Genomic DNA, 27,575 nt, shown 5'->3' on the forward strand with positions numbered 1-27,575 from the left:
ACTTTTTTCTGTCTAAAGATGCATAGGATTGCACCCTAAACAGTTCTCTTTCCCCCACACCCTGAATCTCCCTCAATCCCCCACCCCACCCCACCTCCATGTTTGGGCTTCCACCCAAAGGCTTAAAAGTAGATCTGGGCCACACAGGAAGAGATTCAGCCCAAAAGAATTCAGAGGTGGTGGTTGGTGGGGATGCACAGGGAAATGTTCCAAAATAAAGATGGCCCTCTGGAAAGTGCCTGGGAAATGTTTGAAAGTGGAGCTGGGTTTTTTTTAGAATCACTTTTGAGGTAACACACCAAAAATCTTAAGCCATAATGATAAACGTGTAATGAAACATGAGTCATTTCCACCACGTGGAACCTAGCCAAAGCAAATCATCTTTAAAGTCTAGACGTTTAGAAGTACTTAACTGTGGCTGGAATTTGCCCCATTTTTCAGCACTAACCCTTTTTTTGGAAATTATTTAAAAATCCCCAAATGCAACAGCACTTACCATGGGAAACTCTTGCAAAAATTCAGTGCACAAATAAGAATACTTATTCTTCTGCTGAACTTTGATTGAGGTGAGTGGCAGGCTGAATTTAACAGCCCCAAAGAGGGAGCTGATAACATACCTTTGGCTCCATGTCACCCAATCATAATATCAAAACCACATATTCGAAACCGCAAAGCAACTGTTGTGTAATAGCGCACTCGCTCTCTCATATAGGTATATAATTTTTAAAGACATTTGATCTCCTGGATTTAAGAGATCTGCCATGGAGCCAGGGAGGAATTACACTTCTAAGGGAAATTCCCATTCTTTTACCATAATCTGTTTCCCCACTCTGCTCCAAACATGAGCAGAGTCTCACCTTTATTGGAAGACCTCTCTCTCTCTCTCTCTCTCTCTCACACACACACACACACACTCATTCATAGAACAGGCATGTGTGTATTAGACATAAGAATGATACATCATAAATAAAAGGCAAAGAGGCAATCTTGGGACAGGACAGGAATGCTTTGCAAAGGGCCTTTTTAGTGCAGGAATTGAATCCCTGACTGTGTCATCATCATCAGAAGAAACAGATTCCTCTATATGCCATGGAAACCTGGGGACTGGTCAGCAAGCAACACTCTTGGGTGGGTAGCAAGATACCATCAGCCAGTGGGACTTCCAGCCATGCCCCTCTGTAGAGCACACATGCCCCCGGGCCAAGAGGAGAGCAGCCCCCATGGAGAATCTGCAGACGGGCGTCCAGGGCCAGCTTTCCACATGGCCCCTCCCAGCCCCCTGAGTTCCAGCTTCAGAGGGAGGTGGTTCTTCTCGACTGGGTTTCAGCCAACACTTCCTCCTGGTCTCCGTCTGGAGCATCGTGCTTCCCTACGCCAGGGAGTTTGCAGCTGCTGAAGAAAGCCACATGCAACAGAACGTGGGTGAGGTTAGAGAGGCCTTGGGGAAGCAAACGGTGTTGTTTTTCAAGGTGGCTCAGGTGGTATCCCTACTTCAGCCATGCAGACACCATGTTTAATCTTTGGTAGCCTGCCCAGCACACTGAGGGAATCATGGCAGAGTCCTACTACTGAACAAACCCAAAATAAACTTCAACGATCCAGTCTGTTTCCCGATTTTCTGTTTGGCCACTTAATCCTATGCATGTTTAGACAGAAAAAGCCCTGCAACTCCCAGCATCCCCCAGCCAGCACAGCATAGTGGCTTGGGGATACTGGGAGTTGTAGGGCTTTTCTCTGTCTGAACGTGCATAGGATCACACCCCAAGGTGCTCAGCACACGGTCAGAGAAGGTTGCTGCATCTGTTCTTTTAACCAGAGCGTTTCTTACATCAGGGTTGAAGCGATAGCTCCTCCTACTGGCAGCTTCAGGTAGCACCACATGAATTCTGGCAGTCCCCTCTCTCTGTCCACTTTGAAGCCAGTGGGCAGATTATGCTCTGGCCCTGCGCATCAGCCAGATGCCCTCAGGCTACTACTTGTGGGTGTCTGTGTGCACTTAAAAGGAGGGAGGCCTCACCTCTCAAGATCAGATGACACTGGTGAAATTATGTAACTTGAAAAATTGGTACCCAAATTTGACTGTTTTCCTCTTCCCTCCCCACTCCTCCTTCCTTTGTACTGAGCCTATTAGACTGAGAGCCTGCAGGCAGCGCCTGTTAAATTCTTCATTTCTGTACAGCACTTAGAGAAGTCTAGGTGCTCCATATGTGGCTAAGACATACCGGTGTGAAGCTGCCTTATCTTGAGTCCATCCAGCCCAGCCCAGTCTTCTTTGACCAGCAATAGTGCTCTGGGGTCTCAGGAGAGAGCAAAGGCTCTTTCCCATTCCCTGCTCTCCTAGATCCCTTTTTAACTGGAGATGCCTGCTGGGATCAAACTGGCAACCTTTTGCAGGTGGGGCATGGCTCACCCACTGCGTCATGGCCCTTCCTCATTAGATTGTCAGCTGTAATGCAAGTGCCACACTGTGGGGTACATACTGCGCTGTGGAAGATGTAGAGCTCGGCTCCCGAGGTCTCCTCTTAGCCCCTATCCGGTGGCTCCTGGAAGTGGAGGAAGAAGAGGCTGAGAGCTCTAGCAACTCACACAGCAGTGTGTTCTTTAAGGAGGCATTGCCAACCACCTTCTGAAGGTACTTATCTACCCAAATGAGATTGGAACATTGGGGCTGCTGTCCCTGATAAATTGGGAATGCTGGACTGCATCTGTTTGCCACTAAAGGACATCTCCCCCCTTTGAGCCCTGCCCAACAAAACCACTTCCACCCCCACCCCTCAAACCAACGGTTCCCTACACATACCTCTCACTTTTCAAACGTTTTCGTCGAGGCCTGGAAATAGGAGAGAGAAAACACTTACGCTGTGCATCATGGGGGGCAGGGATGATGCTAGTATTATCTAGGGGTGGAGGTCTCCTGAGCAAGGTGGAATGAGGCCTTTGACTCTGGGTGTGACCATCATGACAAGCAATCGAAAGAGACTCATTTATTGGGTGTATCAGCCTCCCCAGACCTGGTATCCTCCAGATGCGGCAGACTACAAGTCCCAGCATCCCCAGCCAGCCATGGCTGGGCAACGCTGGGAGCTATAATCCCAGCACATCTGGGAGGAACCACTTTGGGGAAGGCTGGGGTGCACCTTTGCAAAAGACAGGACATCCAAACTGCCAACCAACCCCCGAGTTTGGTTGGCTGCTGTGTGAACAGAATGCTGAGCCAGACGCACCTATGGTTGGATCCAGCAGGGCTCTTCTGATGTCCTTACATTCATTTCTAAAATCAAGTGGCGGGGGGGGGGTGTCGGTCATATCCTCTAGTCTGAATGCCCATCCTCTGTTGAGGGAGAGCCACTCTGTACATGCTCAGAGGCACATCACATGCTAAAGGCCCAGGCTCCAGTATGGAAAACAGGTTGTGAGGCTAAGTGATAGTGAGCTGTGGCTTCAACGCCCCACCCCTGATGTCCATCTGTAGACCCTCCCCACCCCACCCCCTCCCTGGCACCCCCTGCAGTCATGTGATGGCTGCTGCTTTGCCTGCTTCCCTGACTCACCTGCAAATGCACCGCGTGTGCTCTGTGAACTTCATCTCTTCCTGCTGAGTCGTGCCTAGGATGGGGCTCACCCGCACCACCTACCAGGGGAAACACATAATCCTGCACCAGCTGCACCTGCCAGCCCAGCCCAGCTTCATTTGTTTCAACTTCATGAGCTTCTCTGGGTGTCTGGCCTGCCACACATGGGTGGAGCCAGTGCACTGGGGAAGATGAACCTTTGTTCTCATTTAGCCAGGCAATCCTCATGGGCACTCCTGCTATGCCTCACACCAGGGCGTGCCTGTTCCTTCCCAAATGCAAAAACTCTAATGCCGGCTGTCACCCTCCTAATCTCACTGCCGATTCATTCATTCCCAGTGTCCTACCTCTGTTCTTTTCTTATATGTCAATGTATTGGCCCCAGGAGCGTAGCCAAGTCATTTATAGTGCTAGAGGGGCCTAGAGATCCATAATGCTTGCTTAAGTTCATTATTGGTGCAATTCCCATGCTAGTAAGTTTCTGAGCATGTGCAGATGAGTCAAAAGGCCGATAATAGCCTTCTTGGCGCATTCCTTGCTAATGAGGAGAGTCTTTATCTCTGATGTGTCTGGGAAGCTAAGTCTGCTTACAGGGGGCTGTGCCTGAGAACCAAACACTGCCAGCCTATGCTGGGAACGAACGTGAGGGGCGCTTGCTAGTGTTGTGCTGCCTCATTGCTGACACGGACAGCATAAGACCCATTGTGCCCCATGGCTTGGGGTTCGGAGAAGCTGTCTGATCCAACCATTGGATGCGCCTGTGTGCTGTAAGTTACCCAATAAAGTACTCCTTGTAAGTAAACCTCTGAGTCTGATTTATCACTGTCTTGGCACTTCTAACCTAAGAGTTCAATGCCCACTGCAGGGGCGATAGAGTCTAATGTAGCTGGTAAGGCCTCAGAGACCCTGCCACTTCCTTTCCACAGGAGCCTTCCCCAACCTGGTGCCCTCCAGATGTTTAGACTACAACTCCCATAATTCCCAGCCAGCTATGGGAGTTGTAGTTCAACACATCTGGGGGACACCAGGTTGGGGAAGACTGCTGCACAGAAATGGTGGAGAGGTTCACCTGGCGCCAATGTTGGACTCCTTTTGACGCCGGGGAACACCTTATTTCCCAGGCATTTTAGTCTTTCAGTTTCTGTTGTTTTTAAATCTGACATATATTTTTAAATCTTTACACTGCTGCTGGTTCTTACTTTGGTTTTATACTGTAGTTTTAAACTTCAAAAGGTTTTATATTATGTTTTATTGGGCTATGTTTTATGGTTTTAATTGTTGTGAACCACCCAGAGACCTTCAGCTATTAGGCAGTATAGAAATGTAATAAGTAAAATAGCAGAACATAAAATAAATAGAAGGTTAGATAAGAATCTACTGGTTCTCGGTGCAAATAAGCACTGTTTTCCCCCTGTAAGCTACAAGTGGAATTGTAATGGACCTTCCACACTATTGTGGAGATGGCACTTTTCCTGTGTATTCTTCCAGCCATCTTCCACCCACTTCAGTGGGCATGACAAAGCTGCTGTGGGTTGGGGAGGGGAAGCCCCAAATCTCCATTTGGAGGGGCAGAGGTTCCAAGTGATCTTTAAAAAAAAAATCAGTTATTTAATTTGTGCTAAAGCTGTTATTCATTGAAGCATGATTGCTTGATTACTAACGGGGAAATGTAAAACAAAAAAACAATGTTTAATGCTTGTTTTGAATCAGAAGTGAGGGTCAGAAGCATTTAATTAAAAACAAAACCTTGCTAAAATGGCAGTGATTGGAAAGGGTTTTTAAAAATCATGTTTAAAATCAGCAATATAGCACTATAACACACTTTCATTTAAGCATTATTTCAAAGTTTTAGAGCTTATTAAGGGCACAATCCTATGCATGTTTAGACAGAAAAAGGTCCGACAACTTCCAGCATTCCCCAGCCATTGCCCTGCCTCGCCCACAGCATCTGTGTGGAGTCCGGATTATGTCTTCTTCTGTTTGTAACCCTCCCGTGTTTTCCCACCACTTATTCCATCTTTTTCCTTGATGTAGAAAATCCATTATGGAGAAAAAGATGGAGCAGCTGCACAAGGCCTTTTCATTGCTGGCACCCGGTGCCTTCTGCCTGGAAGCTCCCAGATTTAAAAAAAATATTGGTGTGATAAAATAGGTGGGTGCACTGAAGGTGTGTTGAGTCTGCCTGTTCTGCCACTGGACATGTAGAAACTTTGAAAGATGAAAGGGGAGTGATACGAATGATCCACACCTGTGGAAGTTATGCTGCTGCTTGCTTCTTTCAAAACACTCCGATTGTCTACGGTGTAAGAAAAGATGGAAGAAGCTGCAAGTAAACACAGGAGGACAATGACTGTCATGTGAAGGCCGAGGAAGAAGTGGGCGAGTGAGAAATCCTAGGGTGGAAGCACCCAGGGTGATTGGCAATAGGTGGCCAAGGGCTTCTGACTCCCAATAATAGCTTACAAGAGCAAGTAGAATTGCAGAGGATCTTGGACATGTGCTGGCCTTTAGCTAATGGCTTCTTTCTCCAGCTCAGGGTGCTTCAAGCCACAGGGCTCCTAAAACTACCCATTAGAGGACTTCGTGCAGCAATTCCATCTTTTCTTCCTTAACAGATTTTCCGCAGTAAGAAAAAAGATGGAAGCAGCGGTAGGAAAAGATGATGTCTGGACCCCCTGTAAAATTCCACAAATGAGGCAGGGTGGGTGCACTATAAAAGCCCTCAGTGTTTCCCACTGTACAACAGGAGTGTGAATTGGCTGCCTTCAACCAGCGTTTATTAACTAGAGAGACAGAGAAAGAGGCAATACCAAGTTCAGCATCCTGTCTTGTTTGGCAGACAACTAATGGCTCATCAGGAGCACCAGGTTGCATCTGGCTCCAGCTGGTGGACCTCAGCGTACTGATAAAAACAGTGGAGGCTGCTGGCTCCAGTGTCAGTGGGATGCTGAATCCACTCCGGGTTTCAGTCAGAACCAGCCAGAACCCTAAAGGAGCTAGCTATCCAAGGTGCTTCATGGGGGTTGGCCTAGATGGCCTCAAGGCCCCCTCTAACTGCACAATTTTGTGAGCCAGAAATGCCCAGCCACCTGTCCCTGCATGTGAGTTGTTCCTTGGGCTGTACCTCCGTTCCAGTCAGCCCCATGTCTGCAACAGGGGTGAAAAGAACAGTCAAAAAGTAAACTGTTGGGGGACATCGAGTGCGCCTTTGCTTTTAATTCAGGGAAAAGAGTACCTCATCTCTCAGAAGCATGGACAAGCATTAGTTGCTGTAAGACCTGGGGTGAGGCTGGGGGCAACCCCCAGGGGATACAGGGTGCCCCTGGGGGGCCCATTTGGGGGAAGACGGGATGGGGAGCTGAAAGCTGCCCTCCTCTGCTCACCCACCTGCAAACCAACCGTACGGGTCTCAACAGCAACACACTCCAGGCTCTCGTCCCCGCAGCACCCAGCACATCTCCAGACAGGGACGCACGGCGGTTTGAAAATGTGCTCCGCTTCATGGGGTAACTCGTGCAGGACATCCACCAGGGTCTCCCGGGCCCGGCAGTAGCTGCGGCTCCATACTTCCTCAAAGGGCACCACTGTTGATAGAAAGGGAATAGAGAGAAAATACTAGACTTTTCCCTTCCTGAAAAAGCCCACAATAATGGTTACGAAGAGCGGGAGAGGCCCTGGAGGATGACGATGTTACGTAAAGAACCCTCAAACTTCCACGAGTAACCAATCTCAATCGCAGGATAAAAGCCCCATGTGGAGAAGCCCATATTTTCTCTATCCTGCTATATTCTGCCATAGAAGCCTCGTGAAAATGCACAATTCCACTATTGTTGTAGTTCAGTCGTTCAGTCATGTCTGACTCTTCGTGACCCCATGGACCATAGCACGCCAGGCCTTCCTGTCCTGCGCTCTCTCCCGGAGTGTGCTCAAGTTCATATTCATTGCATCGGTGATGCTATCTAGCCATCTCATCCTCTGCCGTCCCCTTCTCCTTTTGCCTTCAGTCTTTCCCAGCATCAGGGTCTTTTCCAGGGAGTTTTCTCTTCGCATTAGGTGGCCAAAATATTTGAGCTTCAGCTTTAGTACCTGTCCTTCCAATGAGCAGTCAGAGTTGATTTCCTTTAGGATGGTCTGATTTGACCTCCTTGCAGTCCAGGGGACTCGTAAGAGTCTTCTCCAGCACCACAGTTCGAAGGCATCAATGCTTCGGCGCTCAGCCTTCCCTATACTCCAGGTCTCACAGCGATACGTTACTACTGGGAAAACCATAGCTTTGATTAGATGGACCTTTGTCGGCAAGGTGATGTCTCTGCTTCTTACTATGCTGTCTTGGATTGCCATAGTTTTCCTCCCAAGGAGCAAGCGTCTTTTAATTTCATGGCTACAGTCACCGTCTGCGGTGATCTTGGAGCCCAAGAAAATACAATCTGTCACTGCTTCCATTTCTTCCCCTTCCATATGCCAGGAAGTGATGGGGCCAGATGCCATGATCTTAGTTTTTTTAATGTTGAGTTTCAAACCAGCTTTTGCATTCTCCTCTTTCAGCCTCAACAAGAGGCTCTTTAGATCCTCTTCGCTTTCTGCCATTAGGGTGGTATCGTCTGCATATCGGAGGTTGTTAATAATTCTCCCGGCAATCTTAATTCCAACCTGTGATTCATCCAGCTCGGCGTTTCTCATGATGCACTCTGCATATAAATTAAATAAGCAGGGCGACAGTATGCAGCCTTGTCGTACTCCTTTCCCAATTTTGAACCAATCGGTTGTTCCATCTCTGGTTCTTACTGTTGCTTCTTGGCCCTCGTACAGGTTTCTCAGGAGACGGGTAAGGTGGTCTGGTACTCCCATCTCTTTCAGAATTTGCCACAGTTTCCACACAATCCAAGTCAATGAAGCAGAAATAGACGTATTTCTGGAATTCTCTTGCTTGCTCCATGATCCAGCGAATGTTGGCAATTTGATCTCTAGTTCCTCTGCCTCTTTGAAACCCAGCTTGTACTTCCGGTAGTTCTCAGTTCACATACTGCTGAAGCCTAGCTTGTAGGATTTTGAGCATAACCTTGCCGGCATGTGAAATGAGCGCAATTGTACGGTTGTTTGAACACTCTTTGGCATTGCCCTTCTTTGGAATTGGAATGTAAACTGACCTTTTCCAGTCTTGTGGCCACTGTGGAGTGTTCCAAATGTGTTGGCATATTGAGTGCAGCACTTTAACAGCATCATCTTTTAGGATTTTAAATAGCTCAGCTGGAATGGTGTCATCTCCACTAGCTTTGTTGTTAGTAATGCTTCCTAAGGCCCACTTGACTTCACTCTCTAGGATGTCTAGCTCAAGTTCAGTGACCGATAGTTGTCGATCACAAGCTGAATATGAGCCAACAATGTGATGTGGCTGCAAAAAAGGCAAATGCTCTTTTGGGCTGCATTAATAGAAGCATAGCTTCCAAACCCCATGAAGTACTAGTTCCCCTCTACTCAGCACTGGTTAGGCCTCATCTGGAGTACTGCATCCAGTTCTGGGCACCACACTTTAAGAAGGATGCAGACAAACTGGAGAGGGTTCAGAGGAGGGCAACAAAGATGATCAGAGGACTGGAAACAAAGCCCTATGAAGAGAGACTGAAAGAACTGGGCATGTTTAGCCTTGAGAAGAGAAGACTGAGGGGAGATATGATAGCACTCTTCAAGTACTTGAAAGGTTGTCACAGAGAGTAAGGCCAGGATCTCTTCTCGATCATCCCAGAGTGCAGGACATGGAATCATGGGCTCAAGTGACAGGAAGCCAGATTCCGGCTGGACATCAGGAAAAACTTCCTGACTGTTAGAGCAATACGACAATGGAACCAATTCCCTAGGGAGGTGGTGGGCTCCCCCACACTGGAGGCGTTCAAGACGAGGCTGGACAGCCCTCTGTCAGGGATGCTCTGACTTGGATTCCTGCATTGAGCAGGGGGTTGGACTCGATGGCCTTGTAGGCCCCTTCCAACCCTACTATTCTATGATTCTGTGACCGTACTATCATGGCTATCAGGGACATTAAGATCTTTCCTGTATAGTTCTTCTGTGTATTCTTGCCACCTCTTCTTAATCTCATCTGCTTCTGTTAGGTCCCTGCCTTCTTTGCCCTTTATCATGCCCGTCTTCGCACAAAATGTTCCCTTGAGATCTCCGATTTTCTTGAAGAGATCTCTAGTCTTTCCCATTCTATTGTTTTCCTTGATTTCTTTGCATTGTTCATTTAAGATGGCCTTCTTGTCTCTCCTTGCTATTCTCTGGAACTCTGCATTCAGTTGGATATATCTTCCCCTTTCTCCTTTGCTTTTCGCTTCCCTTCTTTCCTCACCTACTTGTAAAGCCTCCTCAGACAGCCACTTTGCTTTCTTGCATTTCTTTTCCTTTGGGATGGATTTAGTTGCTGCCTCCTGAACAATGTTATGGACCTCCATCCATAGTTCCTCAGGCACTCTGTCTATCAGGTCTAATCCCTTAAATCTATTCCTCACCTCCACTGTATATTCATAAGGGATATGATTGAGGTCATACCTGAATGGTGTAGTGGTTTTCCCTATGTTCTTCAATTTCAGCCAAAATTTTGCAACAAGAGGCTCATGATCTGAGCCTCAGTCAGCTCCAGGTCTTGTTTTGACTGACTGTATAGAGCTTCTCCATCTTTGGCTGCAAAGGACATAATCAATCTGATTTCGGTATTGACCATCTGGTGATGTCCATGTGTAGAGTCGCCTCTTGTGCTGTTGGAAAAGAGTGTTTGCTATTATCCACGTGTTCTCTTGGCAAAACTCTTATTAGCTTTTGTCCTGCTTCATTTTGTACACCAAGGCCATGCCTGCCTGTTATCCCGGTGATTTCTTGACTTCCTACTTTAGCATTCCAATCCCCTATGATGAAGAGGGCATCTCTTTTTGGTGTTAGTTCTAGAAGGTGTTGTAGGTCTTCATAGAACCGATCAACCTCAGCTTCTTCGGCATCAGTGGTTGGGGCATAGACTTGAATTACTGTGATGTTGAATGGTTTGCCTTGGATTCGTACTGAGATCATTCTATCATTTTTGAGATTGTACCCCAGTACTGCTTTTCCCACCCTTTTGTTGACTATGAGTGCTACTCCATTTCTTCTAAGGGATTCTTGCCCACAGTAGTAGATATAATGGTCACCTGAATTAAATTCGCCCATGCCTGTCCGTTTTAGTTCACTGATTCCCAAGATGTCGATGTTCAGTCTTGCCATCTCACGTTTGACCACCTCCAGCTTACCTTGATTCATTGATCTGACATTCCAGGTTCCTAAACAATATTGTTCTTTACAGCATCGGATTTTCTTTTCACCACCAGACACATCCACAGCGGAGTGTCCTTTCGGCTTTGGCCCAGCCGCTTCACTCTTTCTGGCACTACTTGGAAATTCCCTCTGCTCTTCCCCAGTAGTATATTGGACACCTTCCGACCTGAGGGGCTCATCTTCCGGCGTCATATCTTTTAGCCTTGTGATACATTCCATGGGGTTTTCTTGGCAAGAATACTGGAGTGGGTTGCCATTTCCTTCTCCAGTGGACCACATTTTGTCAGAACTCTCCGCCATGACCTGTCCGTCTTGGGTGGCCCTGCACGGCATAGCTTATGGCTTCACTGAGTTACACAAGCCCCTTCGCCACAACAAGGCAGTGATCTAGTGGCTGTATAATGAAACATATAGAACTTGTGGAGAAAGAACACCTGTGAAAAACAGCCCATGTCAGCCATGTAAAGGAGCGAGTCTTAATCCTGCAAAGCATCCAGAAGCAGAAGCTCCAGTAAGGGTGTGGGATTTTACCCTCAGGTAGAGCAGTCTACAATCTTCTGCACCTATACATATAAATTAGCATATGCAAATTTTCTGCAGATTGGTGTCCACTATTTTGGAGATTCACAAGTGCCCCCCTACTCCATGTCCTTGGCTCTGTCCCTCGACGCTCCCTTTCCCCCCTTGCACAGTTTGGAACTTTAGGGAGGTTCACACACACACACACACACACACACTTGTCAGAAGAGTACATAAGGAACCATGGGGCCATGTGGACTAGCCCTGCCTCTGCGCCACAGGCCAGTTCTACATGCAGCCATCAGGATATATGGGGAGTCCTTTCCCACACTGTCCAAATGTGCAGATGATAGGCGACCCAGCTGGATGGGCAACCCAGTGGGCGACCCAGCTGGAGGCACAGTCATGGTGCTTCACTGCTTTGCAATGCAGTGAAGACCCCAAATTCACAACTAAAAACCAGAAGAATAAGACTCAAGACAGGAGGACTCACCTCCTGCTGACTGGTTGGAAGGAGACACCAGCTGTAAGAGAACGAGGAACCAGTTAGAAAGGGGTACATGGGATCATGAGATTGTAGCATCCAAGCAAACAGTACCCCAAAGCTACAAAGCTAAATCAAACTTGATAAGAATCTTGTCTGTCTGTCTGTCTATCCTTCCTTCCTTTCTTCCTTCCTTCCTTCCTTCCTTCCTTCCTTCCTTCCTTCCACATACTTCTAGCCCATCTGGCTGCCAAGATTCAATGTGAAAGATAAGACCCATGCCTGTGAAATCAGAGGACCATTGCAATGTCTCTGCCCCAGGGAAATTACAAAGTAAGAAGGTCCTGCTCCCTTTTGCTGGCATGTCTCAATACCCTAATTGATGCCACACTTAATGTCCAGAACAGGGAGCCGGCATTCCCCGAGATACACAGGATACTGACCATTTAGGGGTTTAAAAGGTCAAAACCACCACCTTGAATTAGGTCAAGAAATGGATTCATAACCAAAACAGTTGGTTTAAAACAGGTGTGATCTGATTCTGGAAGTTCAGCTTGCTCACGCTAACAAATGGGCTGGTACATTAAGTTTTGGAGCTAGAGCTTTACTGAAAAGATGAGTTTGAAGCACAATAAAGGATTGGTGTACAAAATGAAGCAGGACAAAAGCTAATAGAGTTTTGCCAAGAGAACATGCTGATCATAGCAAACACTCCTTTCCAACAGCACAAGAGGTGACTCTACACATGGACGTCACCAGATGGTCAATATCGAAATCAGATTGATTATGTCCTTTGCAGCCAAAGATGGAGAAGCTCCATACAGTCAGTAAAAACAAGACCTGGAGCTGACTGTGGCTCAGATCATGAGCTGCTTCTTGCAAAATTTCGTCTTAAATTGAAGAACGTCGGGAAAACCACTAAACCGTTCAGGTATGACCTAAATCATATCCCTGATGAATATACAGTGGAGGTGAGGAATAGATTTCAGGGATTAGACCTGATAGACAGAGTGCCTGAGGAACTATGGACGGAGGTCCGTAACATTGTTCAGGAGGCAGCAACTCAATCCATCCCAAAGAAAAAGAAATGCAAGAAAGCCAAGTGGCTGTCTGATGAGGCTTTACAAGTAGCTCACGAAAGAAGGGAAGCGAAAAGCAAGGGAGAAAGGGGAAGATATACCCAACTGAATGCAGAGTTCCAGAGAATAGCAAGGAGAGACAAGAAGGCCTTCTTAAATGAACAATGCAAAGAAATCGAGGAAAACAACAGAATGGGAAAGACTAGAGATCTCTTCAAGAAAATTGGAGATCTCAAGGGAACGTTTTGTGCAAAGACGGGCATGATAAAAGACAAAGAAGGCAGGGACCTAACAGAAGCAGATGAGATTAAGAAGAGGTGGCAAGAATACACAGAAGAACTATACAGGAAAGATCTGAATGTCCCTGATAGCCATGATAGTGCGGTCACTGAACTTGAGCCGGACATCCTAGAGAGTGAAGTCAAGTGGGCCTTAGGAAGCATTAGTAACAACAAAGCTAGCGGAGATGACAGTCTTCCAGCCGAGCTATTTAAAATCCTAAAAGATGATGCTGTTAAAGTGCTGCATTCAATATGCCAACAAATCTGGAACACTCAACAGTGGCCACAAGACTGGAAAAGGTCAGTTTACATTCCAATTCCAAAGAAGGGCAACACCAAAGAGTGTTCAAACTACCGCACAATTGCACTCATTTCACGTGCCAGCAAGGTGATGCTCAAAATCCTACAAGCTAGGCTTCAGCAGTATGCGAACCGAGAACTACCGGAAGTACAAGCTGGGTTTCGAAGAGGCAGAGGAACTAGAGATCAAATCGCCAACATTCGCTGCATCATGGAGAAAGCAAGAGAATTCCAGAAAAACGTCTATTTCTGCTTCATTGACTACGCTAAAGCCTTTGATTGTGTGGATCACAACAAACTGTGGCAAATTCTTAAAGTGATGGGAGTACCAGACCACCTTACCTGTCTCCTGAGAAACCTGTACGAGGGTCAAGAAGCAACAGTAAGAACCGGACATGGAACAACCGATTGGTTCAAAATTGGGAAAGGAGTACGACAAGGCTGTATATTGTCGCCCTGCTTATTTAACTTATATGCAGAGTACATCATGAGAAATGCCGGGTTGGATGAATCAGAGGCCGGAATTAAGATTGCTGGGAGAATTATCAACAACCTCCGATATGCAGACGATACCACCCTAATGGCAGAAAGCGAAGAGGATCTCAAGAGCCTCTTGTTGAGGGTGAAAGAGGAGAGTGCAAAAGCTGGTTTGAAACTCAACATTAAAAAAACTAAGATCATGTCATCTGGCCCTATCACTTCCTGGCATATAGAAGGCGAAGAAATGGAAGCAGTGACAGATTTTACTTTCTTGGGCTCCAAGATCACTGCAGATGGTGACTGTAGCCATGAAATTAAAAGACGCTTGCTCCTTGGGAGGAAAGCTATGGCAATCCAAGACAGCATAGTAAGAAGCAGAGACATCACCTTGCCGACAAAGGTCCATCTAATCAAAGCTATGGTTTTCCCAGTAGTAATGTATGGCTGTGAGAGCTGGACTATAAGGAAGGCTGAGCGCCGAAGAATTGATGCTTTCGAACTGTGGTGCTGGAGAAGACTCTTATGAGTCCCCTGGACTGCAAGGAGGTCAAATCAGTCCATCCTAAAGGAAATCAACCCTGAGTGCTCATTGGAAGGACAGATACTGAAGCTGAAGCTCCAATATTTTGGCCACCTGATGCGAAGAGAAAACTCCCTGGAAAAGACCCTGATGCTGGGAAAGACTGAAGGCAAAAGGAGAAGGGGACGGCAGAGGATGAGATGGCTAGATAGCATCACGGATGCAATGAATATGAACTTGAGCACGCTCCGGGAAAGAGCGCAGGACAGGAAGGCCTGGCGTGCTATGGTCCATGGGGTCACGAAGAGTCGGACACGACTGAACGACTGAACAACAACAACAACAACAAAGGATACTATAAAATTAATAATTTAAAACATGTTGCCCAATGTACATGAATTGCATTGCACACAGAACACATGGATAAAAAGGTCTCGATTGCAAAGCAATAAGTAAAACTTACAGCCAAGAAGCTGCTGTGCCAGTGAAGGCCACTAGATGGGGATCAAACTCTGCTACCAGATGTGAAAAAGAAAGAAGCAGTTTGCCCCTTGGTTAGATTCAGCCCAAGCGAGGTGGCTTCTTTCCTGAACAAAGGGTCGCTTTGCTTTTACCCTGGGAAGAGTCAAGGGAGGGCTTAGCTGGCTGTGGACACCAACAGACTGATCTGAAGCAAATAATGTTGCCAGCAGCAGTGAGTTCACGGAAGAAGCTGCAGCTGCCTAAATTCTCTCATTAATTCTAGATGGTGAAGACAATGCAATAATAACTGCTGTAGCACCACTAATGGACATGGTGCTGTTTGGAGGAACATAAGTGAACAAACTGGGCCCCGCCTTTGACGAGCTTACAGTCTAGATCAGAGGGGTTGAACTGTTTCTGCCCGAGGGCCAAATCCCACCACAGAGAAGTCTCAGGGACAGCTTTCCATGGGGTGGGCGGGGCCGAAGGCAAAAGGGGTGGGGGCAAACACCAAGCATACCAGCCTACGGCAGCTTACAGCTCTTCCTGCCAGCAGCTCAGCCTCCGGACGCAGCGCATCTCGGCCTCTTAGAATGGGGGAAAACGGCACAAAAGCCGGGAAGCCACCAAACAATTGGTGGCCAAGGGAAAGGGGATGGGGCCAGGGGAAGGGGCCATCTGGGGAGCCCAAGAGGATGGAATTGGGACCCCAGGAGGACTGAATTTGGCCCCTGGGCCTGAGGTTCCGCACCCTGCCCTAAATCAACTTTCCCCAACTTGGCACTCTCCAGATGTGTTGAACTTCAACCCACAGTGGCTACAATGGCCAGGGTAGCTGGGTATGATGGGAGTTGTAGTCCAGCACCTGGAGGGTGCTAGGTTGGGGAAAGTTGGTCTAAACACACAAGGATCAAACAGTGCATCTTAATTAACTGAGCGGGGTGGTCCCAGCTTTTGCACAGTCCAGACTGATGGAATGAGCCCATCCTCCTTAAACTGTGGGCTCTTTCACCAAGGTCCCTTAGTGGCTCTGCTGGCCACCCACTACATGCAAAGGAGGAGTCCTACATCACTCTCTTAGGTGAATTGAACATGACAAACATGGTCTCCTGGAGGAGCTCTCAGCAACAGAAGGTTAACAAACAGTGCCACTTACTTGCAGAGATTCGGCTAGGGGCCTGCCCCCAATCCTCCAGCAGTGCTTACAAAGACAGATGTCTAATTTGCTTTGATGGCCCAAAGGGAAGGGAAATGCAGCCCACCCCAACATGTGTAGCTGGAAATATGAAGTTGTTCAGCAGCCTGTTAGCACTCCAGATTTTGCCGCTGGCAAGGGGGACCTGGGAGAAGTCAACTGGCAGTTGCCATGTCCCCTTCCACACAGGAACTTCTGGCAGGAAAAACCGTGTCCGGAGTGTGCAAGGGTGTGTCTGTGAGGGAGTGAGAGAAAGCGCTTGCCCTGAACAGAGAAGAGCCAACAGGGCATTGCTTATCTGTTGTTGTTTTAAAGATATACTAGAAACACATCACTGTCCTACAATGGTTTATTAGGCATTACAAATCACACACACACACAACTGTGGTGTGTGGAATGGCTGTGTACAGCAGGATGGGTGCCTTGCATATTCACTTTCTTGCATGTGGACTGCAGAAACAAGCCTCTCCGTCGAGGATTCAGCTTGCAGAGTGCCAAGGAAGGGGGCCGAACCGTGAAGCACGCACCGGTGCCCGTCCATAGGTGCTGACACATTCCAAACGGGTTTTAAAGAGGTGCCGGCATTTCTGAAAAGGCACCAAAATGGGCTGGCCCTGTGCTCTTAGGGCCACCTCATGCCCTCTGCGTTTTCTACAGGGAAAGCACTTCAGCCCCATAACCCACCTTCAGTGCTGGGGCCCGGGGACAGATGCCATTTCAATAACATCAGAAGCGGCCTTGTACCGAGTCCTGCACTGAGCAGGGGGTTGAACTCGATGGTCTTCTAGGCCCCTTCTAGGATTCTATCAGACCCTGGGTCCATCTGACTGGCAGCAGCGGCTCTCCAGGGTTTCAGGCAGGATTCTTCCCCAGCCCTCCCGGGAACCTTCTGCATGCAAAGCAGGGGCCCCACCGTTATGGCCCTTTCTTAATACTGCTGAACGCGCGCGGAACGCATTGCCCTGGAGCCCTGGTGGGGTAAAAGGCGGACCAAGCCCTCCTCCGGATTGATCCCTCCCCGCGTCCAGGCCGCATCCCTTGCACGGAGCGCAGACAATGCTCACTTTGAACAGAGGCGCCCGCCCCCGCCCCCGCCCCCCGCCCAGCTGGTTCTGCCTAGGACAGAAATAGTTTTGCAGCCCTTCCAAACCACCCGCAGGATCTCTCGACCGCTCGCTCCCCCGGAGACGCAGCAATGGCCCGGGGTAACGGAGCACGCCGCTCCCGCGGGCTGCTGGCGCGCGCGGCGGCGGGGCGCGCGGCGGGAGGCCCAGCCGCCAAGGCTCTCGCCGCGGGCTGGCCGGTCCCTGCTGCGGGGCCGCGCTCCCCTCCCGCCCCCCCGCGGTCCCGCCCAGCGCCAGCCCGTCTCCTTACCTGCGCGCAGGACAAGCCGCAGAGGACGGCCGCCGCCAGCAGGCCCCCAGCCGCGCTTGGCCGCATCCTGGCCGAGGGGGCGCGGGGCCCGAGCTCGCCCGGCTCCGCGCTGGCCCGCGGGGCCCGGCGCGGAGGCGGAGAGCGGGCGCGGGGCGCAGCAGGTGGCTGCAGGCCCGCGGGTGGCACTGCCGCGGCGTTCCGGGGCCGGCGGGCGGGCGAGAGGCAGCCCTGCCGCCGCTCTGCTTCCCCTGGAAGTGGAAAGCACAGGACAGGCTGGAGGCGCGAGGCAGAGCAGGGGCTGGCCGAGAGCCAAGGGGGGCGGGGGCGGCAGGGCGGGGCGGCAGCGGGCACGGCCTCCCGGGGGTGGGGGAAGGCGCGCGCACGAGCGGGGGCTGCTCTCCCACCCCCGCCGGCTCGGGAAGCGGGCGGACGGGGTGGGGGGCAAGCTCTGCCCGAAGCTCTGAAGCCGGAGCCTCTCGCGGGCACTGCCATCGTGGCACGGGCGAGGGGGGGCAGGTGTAAAGAGCCCCAGCCCCCATCCTCGCCCCCTGGCACAGGTGGTGCTGGTCACGGGCACACAGGGCACTCTTGTGGATGCTCATAAAACATGTGGAGGTGTGCGCGTCATGGGAAGACACCCCCCCCGTGCTGAGAAGAGGGCTCTCTGCACATGCTCTGTGGCACTCCTTTCTCCTCTCGGCCAGAAGAACAGCCCCAGGTAATATGACACGATCCTGGCAGACGGGGGACATGATTCTTTGTCTGTCTGTCTTTTGTTCTTATATTTTAAATCCACCCAATAATGAATGTTGTCTGGGCGGATTACAAACTATTTAAAAAAATTAAAATACACACCGTCTCCCCCCCCCCCTTTCTTTCCATTATGCCTTTCTTCACTAGGAACAGCAAAGCAGCTAACAAATGTGGCATTTCCTGATTGATTTCTTTTATACGGGCATTAGATTGTTGATTTTGCCCAGTGCTAAGTGTTTAATTTGTACTTTAAGGTCTTGTTTGCATCTCATGCTGGAAGCCGCATTGTCCTAAGAGGCAGGCCACACGTATTTTCAAATAAATTCAATTCAGCTGAAATAACTCAAGCACCAAAGTCCAAGGCAAGGGCCGTGATAGGTGCTGGGATCCACCCCCACCCCCCCGCCCGCGCGCTGTGCTTTTGGAAGCCCTGGTCCCTAAGCGTTCCTCACGGTGAGGGAAAAGCTCCCCACACGTGCTCAGACACCGTCTCTCTTTAAACAAAGCGCAAGACCCAGGACAGATTCTGGGGCGAGGTCCGGCTGTGCGTCGGGCGGCTCAAGCGAAGCCCCCTTCCCGGGCCTGCGCCCCACTCGCTCGGAGGGGTGGCTCCTGCCTGAAGCCCCTTTGCGGGGTCATTTCTCAGCCTCGGGAACCGCGGTCTCCGCTGGATCCTGCCCCGCTCCGCCCGGAGCGGTCCAAAGCAAGTCCGAGGGCGCCCGCGCCAGGCGCCAGCTGGGAGCACGCAGGTGTCCGCGCGGCCCCAGCGGCGGGGGGGGGGGGCGGCTCAATGCCTGGATACAGCTGCCGGACACTTGCGCGGCCCGGGGGCCCCAGCAGCTGGCCCGAGGCGGCGCCCCGCCCCCGGGGGACCGGCTTTGGCACGGGAGCGCCGCGGCCTTGCTGCAGTCAGTCAGCAGCCTCTTCGCTTGGCCGCGCCGAGGCCGGGACGCCCCCGCAAGCCGCCCCCGGAGCCGCGACCGGGCCGGGTGCAGGGACTGGACAGGCGCTCATCAGTTCCGTTCTGCTGACGGCTCGGATTTCACCTTGCCTTTGATGAGGGGACGCGGACGCGGAAGGCAGCCCTGGCAAGAGAAAGGGGAAGCAGGAATAATAGCCCCCTTGGGGGGGTCCCCTCAGCGCCCCAGAGTTTCCCCCTCTTTAGGGAAACCCCCCCAGCAGATGAGGAGAAGGCTATCAGTGGCTATTAGTCCTGATGGCTCTATGACACCTCCAGCACCAGAGGCAATGAGCTTATGCGCACCAGTTGCTGGGGAACCTGGGCGGGAGGGTGCTGTTGCGCTCGTGCCCTGCGTGTGGGTTCCCAATGGGCAGCAGGCTGGCCACTGTGGGAGCAGAATGCCGGACTAGACGGACCCTTAGTTTGATCCAGCAGGGCTCTTCTTACGTTCTTACGAGGGCTATAGCTTTCAGTCCTGGTTGTGGCCTTCCCATGGGCAGCCTCGGCTGGCCATTGGGGAGGCCGGTTGCTGGTCTAGATGGAGTCCCTTTGGTCTGACCCGGCTCTCATGTTCTCTCTGCTGTGGCTTAGTTTGGAGGGGTGGGGTGTGGGGAGGGACTTGTCTTTGGACTGGTGAGTGGGGTCAGCCTAGATGGCCTTTTGGTTCCTTCCCAACTCTCATGCATTTTGCAAGCAAGCTAGAGCATTATGATTAACAGACAGTGTTTATACAACACTATAACCATACATGGGCCTTTAGAGCAAAAGCATAAGCAAGAAAGGGGGGCGATGGAGGGAGAACAGAGGGATGGGGGGTGTCTGAGAGCCGTCGCAGGCACTTTGCACAGCCATCATGATGTGCCCAGCGGTCCTTGGATGCAGATGCGGTTGCGATGGGGGTCGGAGACAGGGCTGCGTTTGCTGCCCTTGGCCAGTGGGAAAATTCTCCATGCACGTTGCATACTATGGTGCTGCAATCCTATACCAACCTACCGGGAGGTTGTTCAATGAACTCAGAGAGGTTTTCTCCTGAGTAGCCATGCACAGGGTTGTGTTTCCAACTGCTATTGTTGGCAGACTGGAGTGCCGTTTCCTTGGTATACATCAAATGAATGAATAATGGCATCCTCCTTCCTCTGGCCCAAGCAAGTGAACGGAACAAGGGAGACATTTTTCGCCCTCTCTCATAATCCTAGGACCCAACAGGGTCATCCCATGAAGCTGATGGATGGGAGATTCAGGACAGATCAAAGGGAAGACTTCTTCACACAGCACATAGTCAGCTATGGAATTCGCTACCACAAGACGTAGCGATGGCCACCAATTTGGATGCTTTCAAAGAGGGACTGGACAAATTCATGAAGGGGAAGGCTATCAATGGCTTCTAGTTCTGATGGCTACGTGCTACCCCCAGGATCAGAGGCAGTATGCCTATGTGCACCAGTTGCTGGGGAACATGGGTGGAGGGTGCTGTTGCGCTCGTGTCCTGCTTGTGGGTCTCCCGTGGGCAGCTGGCTGGCCATTGTGCGAACAGAATGCTGGACGAGATGGACCCTGGGCCTGATCCAGCACCGCTCTTCTGGTGTTCTGATGTAACAAGGGGGACAGGCTGCAATCGGAAAACTGGGGCGTGTGTGTGGCGGGGTGGGGGGCACTGGCATCCTTTGACCCAGACTGTCCCGCCCCCGCCCCCATCATGAGTCTTCCCAAACAGGCCAGTGCCTCCTCCTGGATTCCGCCGCCCGAGGCAGCTGCTTCTGCTGCCTTTCGGGCGGGGCTGGCCCTGCTGGGGTCTGAAGCAAGGGAAAGGTGGGCTCGAGTTCCAGGGAGAGAGGCCCCCCTGCTCCTTTGACTCCATATGAGGCAGCTCCTTTCCGCGGTGGCCACTCTAGCTCTGCTTGCCCGAAAGAGCAGGCAAGAATGCCCAGCTGCTCGGGAGGCCCTGGGGGACCAGGGCCTGGCATTCCGGAGCCGCCGCAAGGGCCCGCGAGGCCGCCGCCGCCCAGCGCCGCGTCGGCTGGGAAGCCCCGTGGCCTGCGCTCCCAGCGACAAGGCCGTCCCCCTCTGCCGGCCCCGCGAATCAGCCCCTGGGGCCTGGGCGCCCTGCAGCCCTGGAGGAGGCCACGGCTGGCAGAGGGCGGACGCCGAGCGAGGCGCCCCTGGGGCTGGTCTGTTCGCGGTGGTGGCGAGCGGCCGCTGCGGTGGCAGCACGCGGAGGGCCACGGCCGAAGGTCGTCTCCAGCTCGCCCGTACACGGACTATCGGCCCGCTTGCGTCTGCCGCTGGTTACTGTGGTGGCGGCGGTTCCCATCAGTGTGCAGAGGCCACGGAAGGAGGTTTCTGCCCCCCCCCCCCCGCCGCCGCTTACAGTCTGAAAAGGTCACGCCTTCCTCTGCTAGGGCGCTTCCAGAAGAAGCTTTCAGGGCACCATCAGCGAGACTCGTTCGCGGGATCCCACGGGCCCCCAAGTCAGGACGCCTCCCCCTCGCCCCCCTCCCCCAGCATCTGTCCAGGAGGAAGGGGCTGGAGGGCCGCGCGAGGAGCCCCCTCCGCCCGCATCCTGCCCGGGATTCCCGGGCTGCCTCCCCGCAGCCCTCTCCCAGAGCCCAGCTTCGGCGAGCCGGGCGCGTCACGGGCGCTCCGCCGCCGCGCCCGGGACCTGGTCAGCATCGCTGGCGATCCACCTCCACAGCTGGGGCTGGGCGGCTGCCAAGGAGCACCGCGGGACCTGCCCCGCTCGGGGGGGGCTGCGGCAGGCGACACCCGCCAGCCAAGCGGCGGGAGAAGCCGCAACGGCCGGAATTCTTCCTCCGCCTCGAACAGCTCCGAAAGGCGCCCCCGCATCAGGTCGCCCCACTGCGCGCCAGTTCACATGTGCACCGCACACGCACCCCCCACCCCCACCTGGGGCTCCTGGCGTCCCACCCGGGGAGCAGCACTGCCGTTCCCGGGGGCCGAGCGGGCTCCAGGCTCCCGGGGCCCTGGGCAAGGCCCCTGCCGCAGCGGGCGGCCTTCCCCGCGCCATCGCCGCGGGCTCCGGCTCCTCCCCCGCGCCGCGCTCCCGCGGCAGCTTGGCAGGCCGCGGGGCAGCCGCTGCCGCTGCCGCTCCCCGCCGCCGCCGCCTGGGCCGGGCGCGAGAGGACGGGGAGCACGCGCGGGCCCTGCGGGGGCCCTCCGCGGTGCCGGCCCTCGGCACCGGCCCTGCCCGCGGCCCGCGGCCCGGCATCCTACACTCGCCCGAGCCTGGCGCCGGGCGCGGCTCCAGCGACAGCGCACCTGCGGGGGTCGAGCGGGACGCGCATTCCCGAGGAAGCGCGCGTCCTCCTGCCCCGGCGCGGCGCGGCGCGGGCGGGCGGGCGGGCGGGCGTCCCTGTCCCTGTCCCCGTCCCTGTCCCGCGGCAGGCTGCTGGGAACTGGCCGCTCGGCTCCCCGGGGCAGGCTGCGCAGCTCCGAGAAACGCCGGAGGCGGCCGCTGACCTGCCGTGGGCGGGAACGGCCGGGCAGCTCTCCCGATGCGCAGGCAGCGAGGGTGCGCCTGGGCTTGCCGCGCGTGCCGGGGAGTCGAGCTGCTGGCTCGGGCCCGGGCTCGGGCTCGGGGCCGGCCCTGCGCCGCGCCGCGCCGCGCCGCGCCCCGGCCCTCGTCCCTCCCTGCCCCAGGCGCCCAAAGGAGGGGCCGCTCCTGAGCCCGGCCGCCTCGGGCATCCGAAGGGAGCCCGGTGCCCCAAGCAGGGAGGCGGCAGAAGGGTTTTTTTAAAAAATGCGTTCAGTTGTGATCGCCCCAATCTGCCGCCTCAATATAAGAAAAATATTCAACGCCTTTTCCACATTATGATAATCACGGGCATTCTGATTGCACTCAGAGCATTCCACATGCTTTCTTTCGGTAGCCTGTAGAACAACCCTGTAAAGTCGAGCCCCCATCCTGTAGACGGGGAAATGCAGAACCAAGGCTCGGCATGTGCGTGTGTATGCGAGAGAGAGAGAGAGAGAGAGGCTGGCCTGAGGCAGAAATGAGGTTGCAAGACGGGGCTGCTTCGCGGCTCTGACATAGGAACATACAAAGCTCACTTTTACCGAACCAGTGAAACTCTGACTCCCCAAGGTCTTGGGCAATGGTGTCTTTCCTAGCTACCTCAAGTCCTTTGCCTGGAGATGCCAGGGGCTGCACTTGGGGCTTTATGCATGCTTTATTTACAAACATGCAACAGCCCACAGGGGAAGCAAAGAGACGCTCCTTCAGCAGGTAGCGCCATCTCCATCCCTGCCTTAGATTCCAGAGTGCAATTTGTTCAGTCCCCACCGCCACGGCTGCCACGAGTTTCCAGTCCAACCAAAACAAAGACCCACTGTACATATACGATACGTCTACTTTATGCAATGTGTAAAAACAGGTGCAAACAGAAAAGTTATACACATACAATTTCATCAATACATAGGGGAGAATGCACAGTAGAAAAACTCACATCTTGGACTCCAATCACAACCATGGAGTACAAGTAAAGTTCCATTTTGACTATGCCGAGTCTTTATCAAGTCACTATATGAAGAAGTTCAATGTCCTTGCAGGTGGGGCGTCTTTTTTCTTTTTGTCTGGCTCTGATTGAGGTTTTCAGGTCAAGATCCTCCTGTTCTTTTAGTGATCACCAAAAATTCTTCCAGTCCCCGACACCCAAGAGGGCATCAAACACTTTTAATCCCGAACAGGTTGTCTCAAAATCTACTCCTCTTTCCACAGCACAAGGACAGACTGGGCTTGTGCCGTAGGAGGAGGAGTGGATTTCAAGACAACCTGTTTGGGATTAAAAAGTGTCTGATGTTCTGTTGGGTATGGACAACTAGAGGAAATCCTGATTATCATCCAAAGAACTGGAGGATCTCCACCTGACAACCCCAATCAGAGCCAAACAAAAAGAAAAAAGGTTTTTTCCCCAAGGACATTGAACAACTTCTTCATAGAGTGACTTGATAAAGACTCAGCATAGTCAAAACCGAACTTTAGCAGTGCTCCATAGTTGCGATTGGAGTCCATGATATGAGTTTTCTAATGTGCATTCTTACCTATGCATTGATTAAACTGTACATCACTGTTCTACTCACATCTGATTTTATATATTGAATGAGCAAAACATATTGCGTATGTGTAGTGGGTCTTTGGGTTGGGTTTGAGGAGATGCATCTTGTATTTTGGAATTGCACCTCACTTTCCACCAGCTGCAGCTAGAAACACACACACCACACTGTCTCTGGGAAAGCAGGATATAAATGGAACAAATACATGAATAAAATAAAATAAAATAAAATACAGCTTTCTCTTCCTCCTCCCACCAGCTGCAGGGTCTCACCCCCTAAGAGCAGGGGAGAGAGATCTCCAGACATGAAGGTATGCTGATGTTCAGTGCTCAGTCATGTCCCTCTCTCAAAAGACTAGACTGGGGGAGCCCTTGCTTTGCATGCAGAAGGTCCCGGGTTCAGTCCCTGGCATCTTCAGATAGGGCAGGAAAGACTCCTGCCTGAAATGCTGCTGCCAGTCTGTGCTGACAATACTGGGCTAGATTGACCTAGGGTCTGTCTCGGTAGAGAGTGACTTCCTCTGTTCCTAAATCGACCAACGGAAGAGGCAAAAAACCGACCATCCTCACCTAAATGATAACTGATGTCTAGAATCTGTGACCATGATTGCTAGCTTAGCGCCAAGCAACATGTGATGCTAGACCAGGCATAAGGAAGCTCATCGGTCATTTTAATTTGTAGCAGGCACTATGAGAGCAGGACTAAAAGCAGCACGGGTGGAATTTCATCTGGGCATCTCCTACAGAGGGTAGGAATATCCAGCTGGGTTCTTTGGATGCTTTAGCATAGCCTTCCCCAACCTGGTGCCCTCTTGGTGTGTTGGACTACAACTCCCATAGTCCCCCACCAGCATAGCTGGCAAGGAGGTTATGGGAGTTGTAGCCCAACACACTGAGAGGGCACCAGCTTGGGGAAGGCTGTTCCAGTGAGACTACCTACTGAAGACACTCCTACCTTTGGCAAGCAATTGGCTTAACAAATGACAGCTGACCAGCATTGTAAGGGCGTGCACATCAGGTTTTTAAGCTGGTGCTCAAAACCTAAATATTAAAATCAATGTATCTGGCTGTATTTGGAGGGGCACCAGGGGTGCAGCACAGAGTTGAGCCACAACACCCTCTGCAATCTTGCAAGGGGTCCAGGGGTGTTCAGACCCTCTCCGGCCTGCCCTTCCTCTGAAGGCCAAGCAAGGGTGTTTACAGCCCAGTCCATCCCGTCCTGTCTCAAGGAACCAGGGCCAAGGTCACTCTCAGGAGCTGAGAGAGAGAACGAGAGAGATCTTGAGGGAACATGGGGGTGGGGGCGCTGTTCACAGGCCACTGTACATGGGATCCGCAGGACGAGTGGAGGAGGTGGAACAGAGAGAGAGAGAGAATTGCGTGATGGAAAAGTCAGACAGAGGAAATAACGGATAGAGGGGAAAGGGTGGATAGCTAACTGGTTAGCTAATTATGGAATGGACGGGATGAATTTTGCACGCACAAAGCTGTACAAGTCGCCCGGTCCTGCTCATCGTTCTCTCCAATGAGACTGAGCGCAGTCTGCCAGCACAGCCACACATTCCCCTCCCTCTGCCTACAGTTAGGAGGGGCTGTGTCTGCACATTTGCATCCTACAGGGCCCAAATTGCTGCACATATTCCATAATAGTGTGGACTGAGCCTGCATCATCAATCCCACAATTCTCTCTTCAACCTGGGGTGGGGGGAACCCAAACACTCCACCTGTCCTAATTTACTCAGATAGTCCTTATTTTCTGGGATCCATATACCCTCAAAACGTGTTCTTAACGTGAGATGCTACCATGGTCATGCCTCGCACTTGGGCCTCCTTCCCACTTCCTTAATGTTGAGGAGTTAAATCTCGGAGGATGTGGGCAGGGGGAGATCAGTCTTGGCTCTATACATGTGTGGAAATCCCTCCATCAGCACCCTGTAACCACCAGAAAGCAAACGTTGCAGAATCTCTCCCAGTGGTGGATATTCAAGGACAATACAACCAGATCCACTGAAAGATTAGACAAGCTTACATTCTTGTTTTTTTAAGGAAACTGTTACAGTAAGCTTACTGATTCACCTGCTTCAAATTCCAGCACAGAACAGGATATTGCAAAGCAAATGAAAGCTGTGTCCAGCCAGTGGATGAGTTCCCGCGATTATTTATCATGTTGGAGAGGAAAAGGGAAGCACTCCAGAAGCAATCCTTAACTTGCAATCCCAGGCACGCTGACACAGGTGTAACTCCCATTGAACACAGTAGGCTTTCTTTCCAAATAAACATGCATTCTTAGTGTGGGAATCTGGGTAGTATGACAAATACACAAGGAGGCTGCAAAAAAGGCCAATGCTATTTTGGGCTGCATTAATAGAAGCATAGCTTCCAAATCCCGGGAAGTACTAGTTCCCCTCTACTCAGCACTGGTTAGGCCTCATCTGGAGTACGGTGTCCAGTTCTGGGCACCACACTTTAAGAAGGATGCAGACAAACTGGAGAGGGTTCAGAGGAGGGCAACAAAGATGATCAGGGGACTGGAAACAAAGCCCTATGAAGAGAGACTGAAAGAACTGGGCATGTTTAGCCTTGAGAAGAGAAGGCTGAGGGGAGATAGGATAGCGCTGTTCAAGTACTTGAAAGGCTGCCACAGAGAGGAAGGCCAGGATCTCTTCTGGATCATGCCAGAGTGCAGGACACGGAATCATGGGCTCAAGTGACAGGAAGCCAGATTCCGGCTGAACATCAGGAAAAATGTCCTGTTAGAGCAGTATGAATGGAACCCATTCCCTAGGGAGGTGGTGGGCTCTCCTACACTGGAGGCCTTCAAGACGAGGCTGGACAGCCCTCTGTCAGGGATGCTCTGACTTGGATTCCTGCATTGAGCAGGGGGTTGGAGTTGATGGCCTTGTAGGCCCCTTCCAACCCTACTATTCTATGATTCTATGATTCTATTAATCCAAGTGTCCTGTTCTTCATCTGTGAAAGGTTGGGAGGTGTGAGGGAATGTGCCTTAAAGCTACCCTACAAGCAAGGGTTAATTTCATGGTGGTCGTGGTAGTAGAGGAGGAGGAGCATTAGTAGTAGAATGGTGGTTATAGTATTTGCTCATCAGGTTGTAATTAAAATGTAAACATGGATAGTGGCCATACCAAGCCAAATGGAGCCTCCCTGGTTAAGGGCAGCATTCCTCTGTTTCCAAAGCCCAGCAGGACAAGTTTTTTCATGGCTTGGGCGTC

The 27,575-nt window shown here is 51.7% G+C and overlaps 1 protein-coding gene across 1 annotated transcript; it reads right to left on the reverse strand.

Annotated features, from left to right (window-relative positions):
- Positions 1 to 309: 309 nt before the first annotated feature.
- LOC146337443 (snake venom vascular endothelial growth factor toxin HF-like) lies at positions 310 to 17,818 on the reverse strand. The gene is made up of 7 exons (XM_084814614.1): positions 17,563 to 17,818; positions 11,881 to 11,911; positions 6,960 to 7,156; positions 3,552 to 3,631; positions 2,801 to 2,830; positions 2,481 to 2,543; positions 310 to 1,392 (listed from the first exon to the last, which is right to left on the reverse strand). The coding sequence occupies exons 1-7, from the start codon at positions 17,626 to 17,628 to the stop codon at positions 1,293 to 1,295; spliced, it is 567 nt and encodes a 188-aa protein (XP_084670740.1). The 5' UTR covers positions 17,629 to 17,818; the 3' UTR covers positions 310 to 1,292.
- Positions 17,819 to 27,575: the final 9,757 nt, after the last annotated feature.

This window comes from Heloderma suspectum, chromosome 10 (assembly GCF_057233095.1).
Source record: "Heloderma suspectum isolate Gila_16-S chromosome 10, 16-S_ref, whole genome shotgun sequence".
NCBI lineage: Eukaryota > Metazoa > Chordata > Lepidosauria > Squamata > Helodermatidae > Heloderma > Heloderma suspectum.

Coding starts and splice junctions, on each gene's coding strand:
- LOC146337443 (XM_084814614.1), bottom strand. CDS start 17,628: ATGCGGCCAAGCGCGGCTGGGGGCCTGCTGGCGGCGGCCGTCCTCTGC. Junction 7,157..11,880: donor TTCCAACCAGTCAGCAGGAG/GTGAGTCCTCCT, acceptor TTCTATCAACAG/TGGTGCCCTTTGAGGAAGTA. Junction 2,831..3,551: donor CACACGCGGTGCATTTGCAG/GTGAGTCAGGGA, acceptor TCCTATTTCCAG/GCCTCGACGAAAACGTTTGA.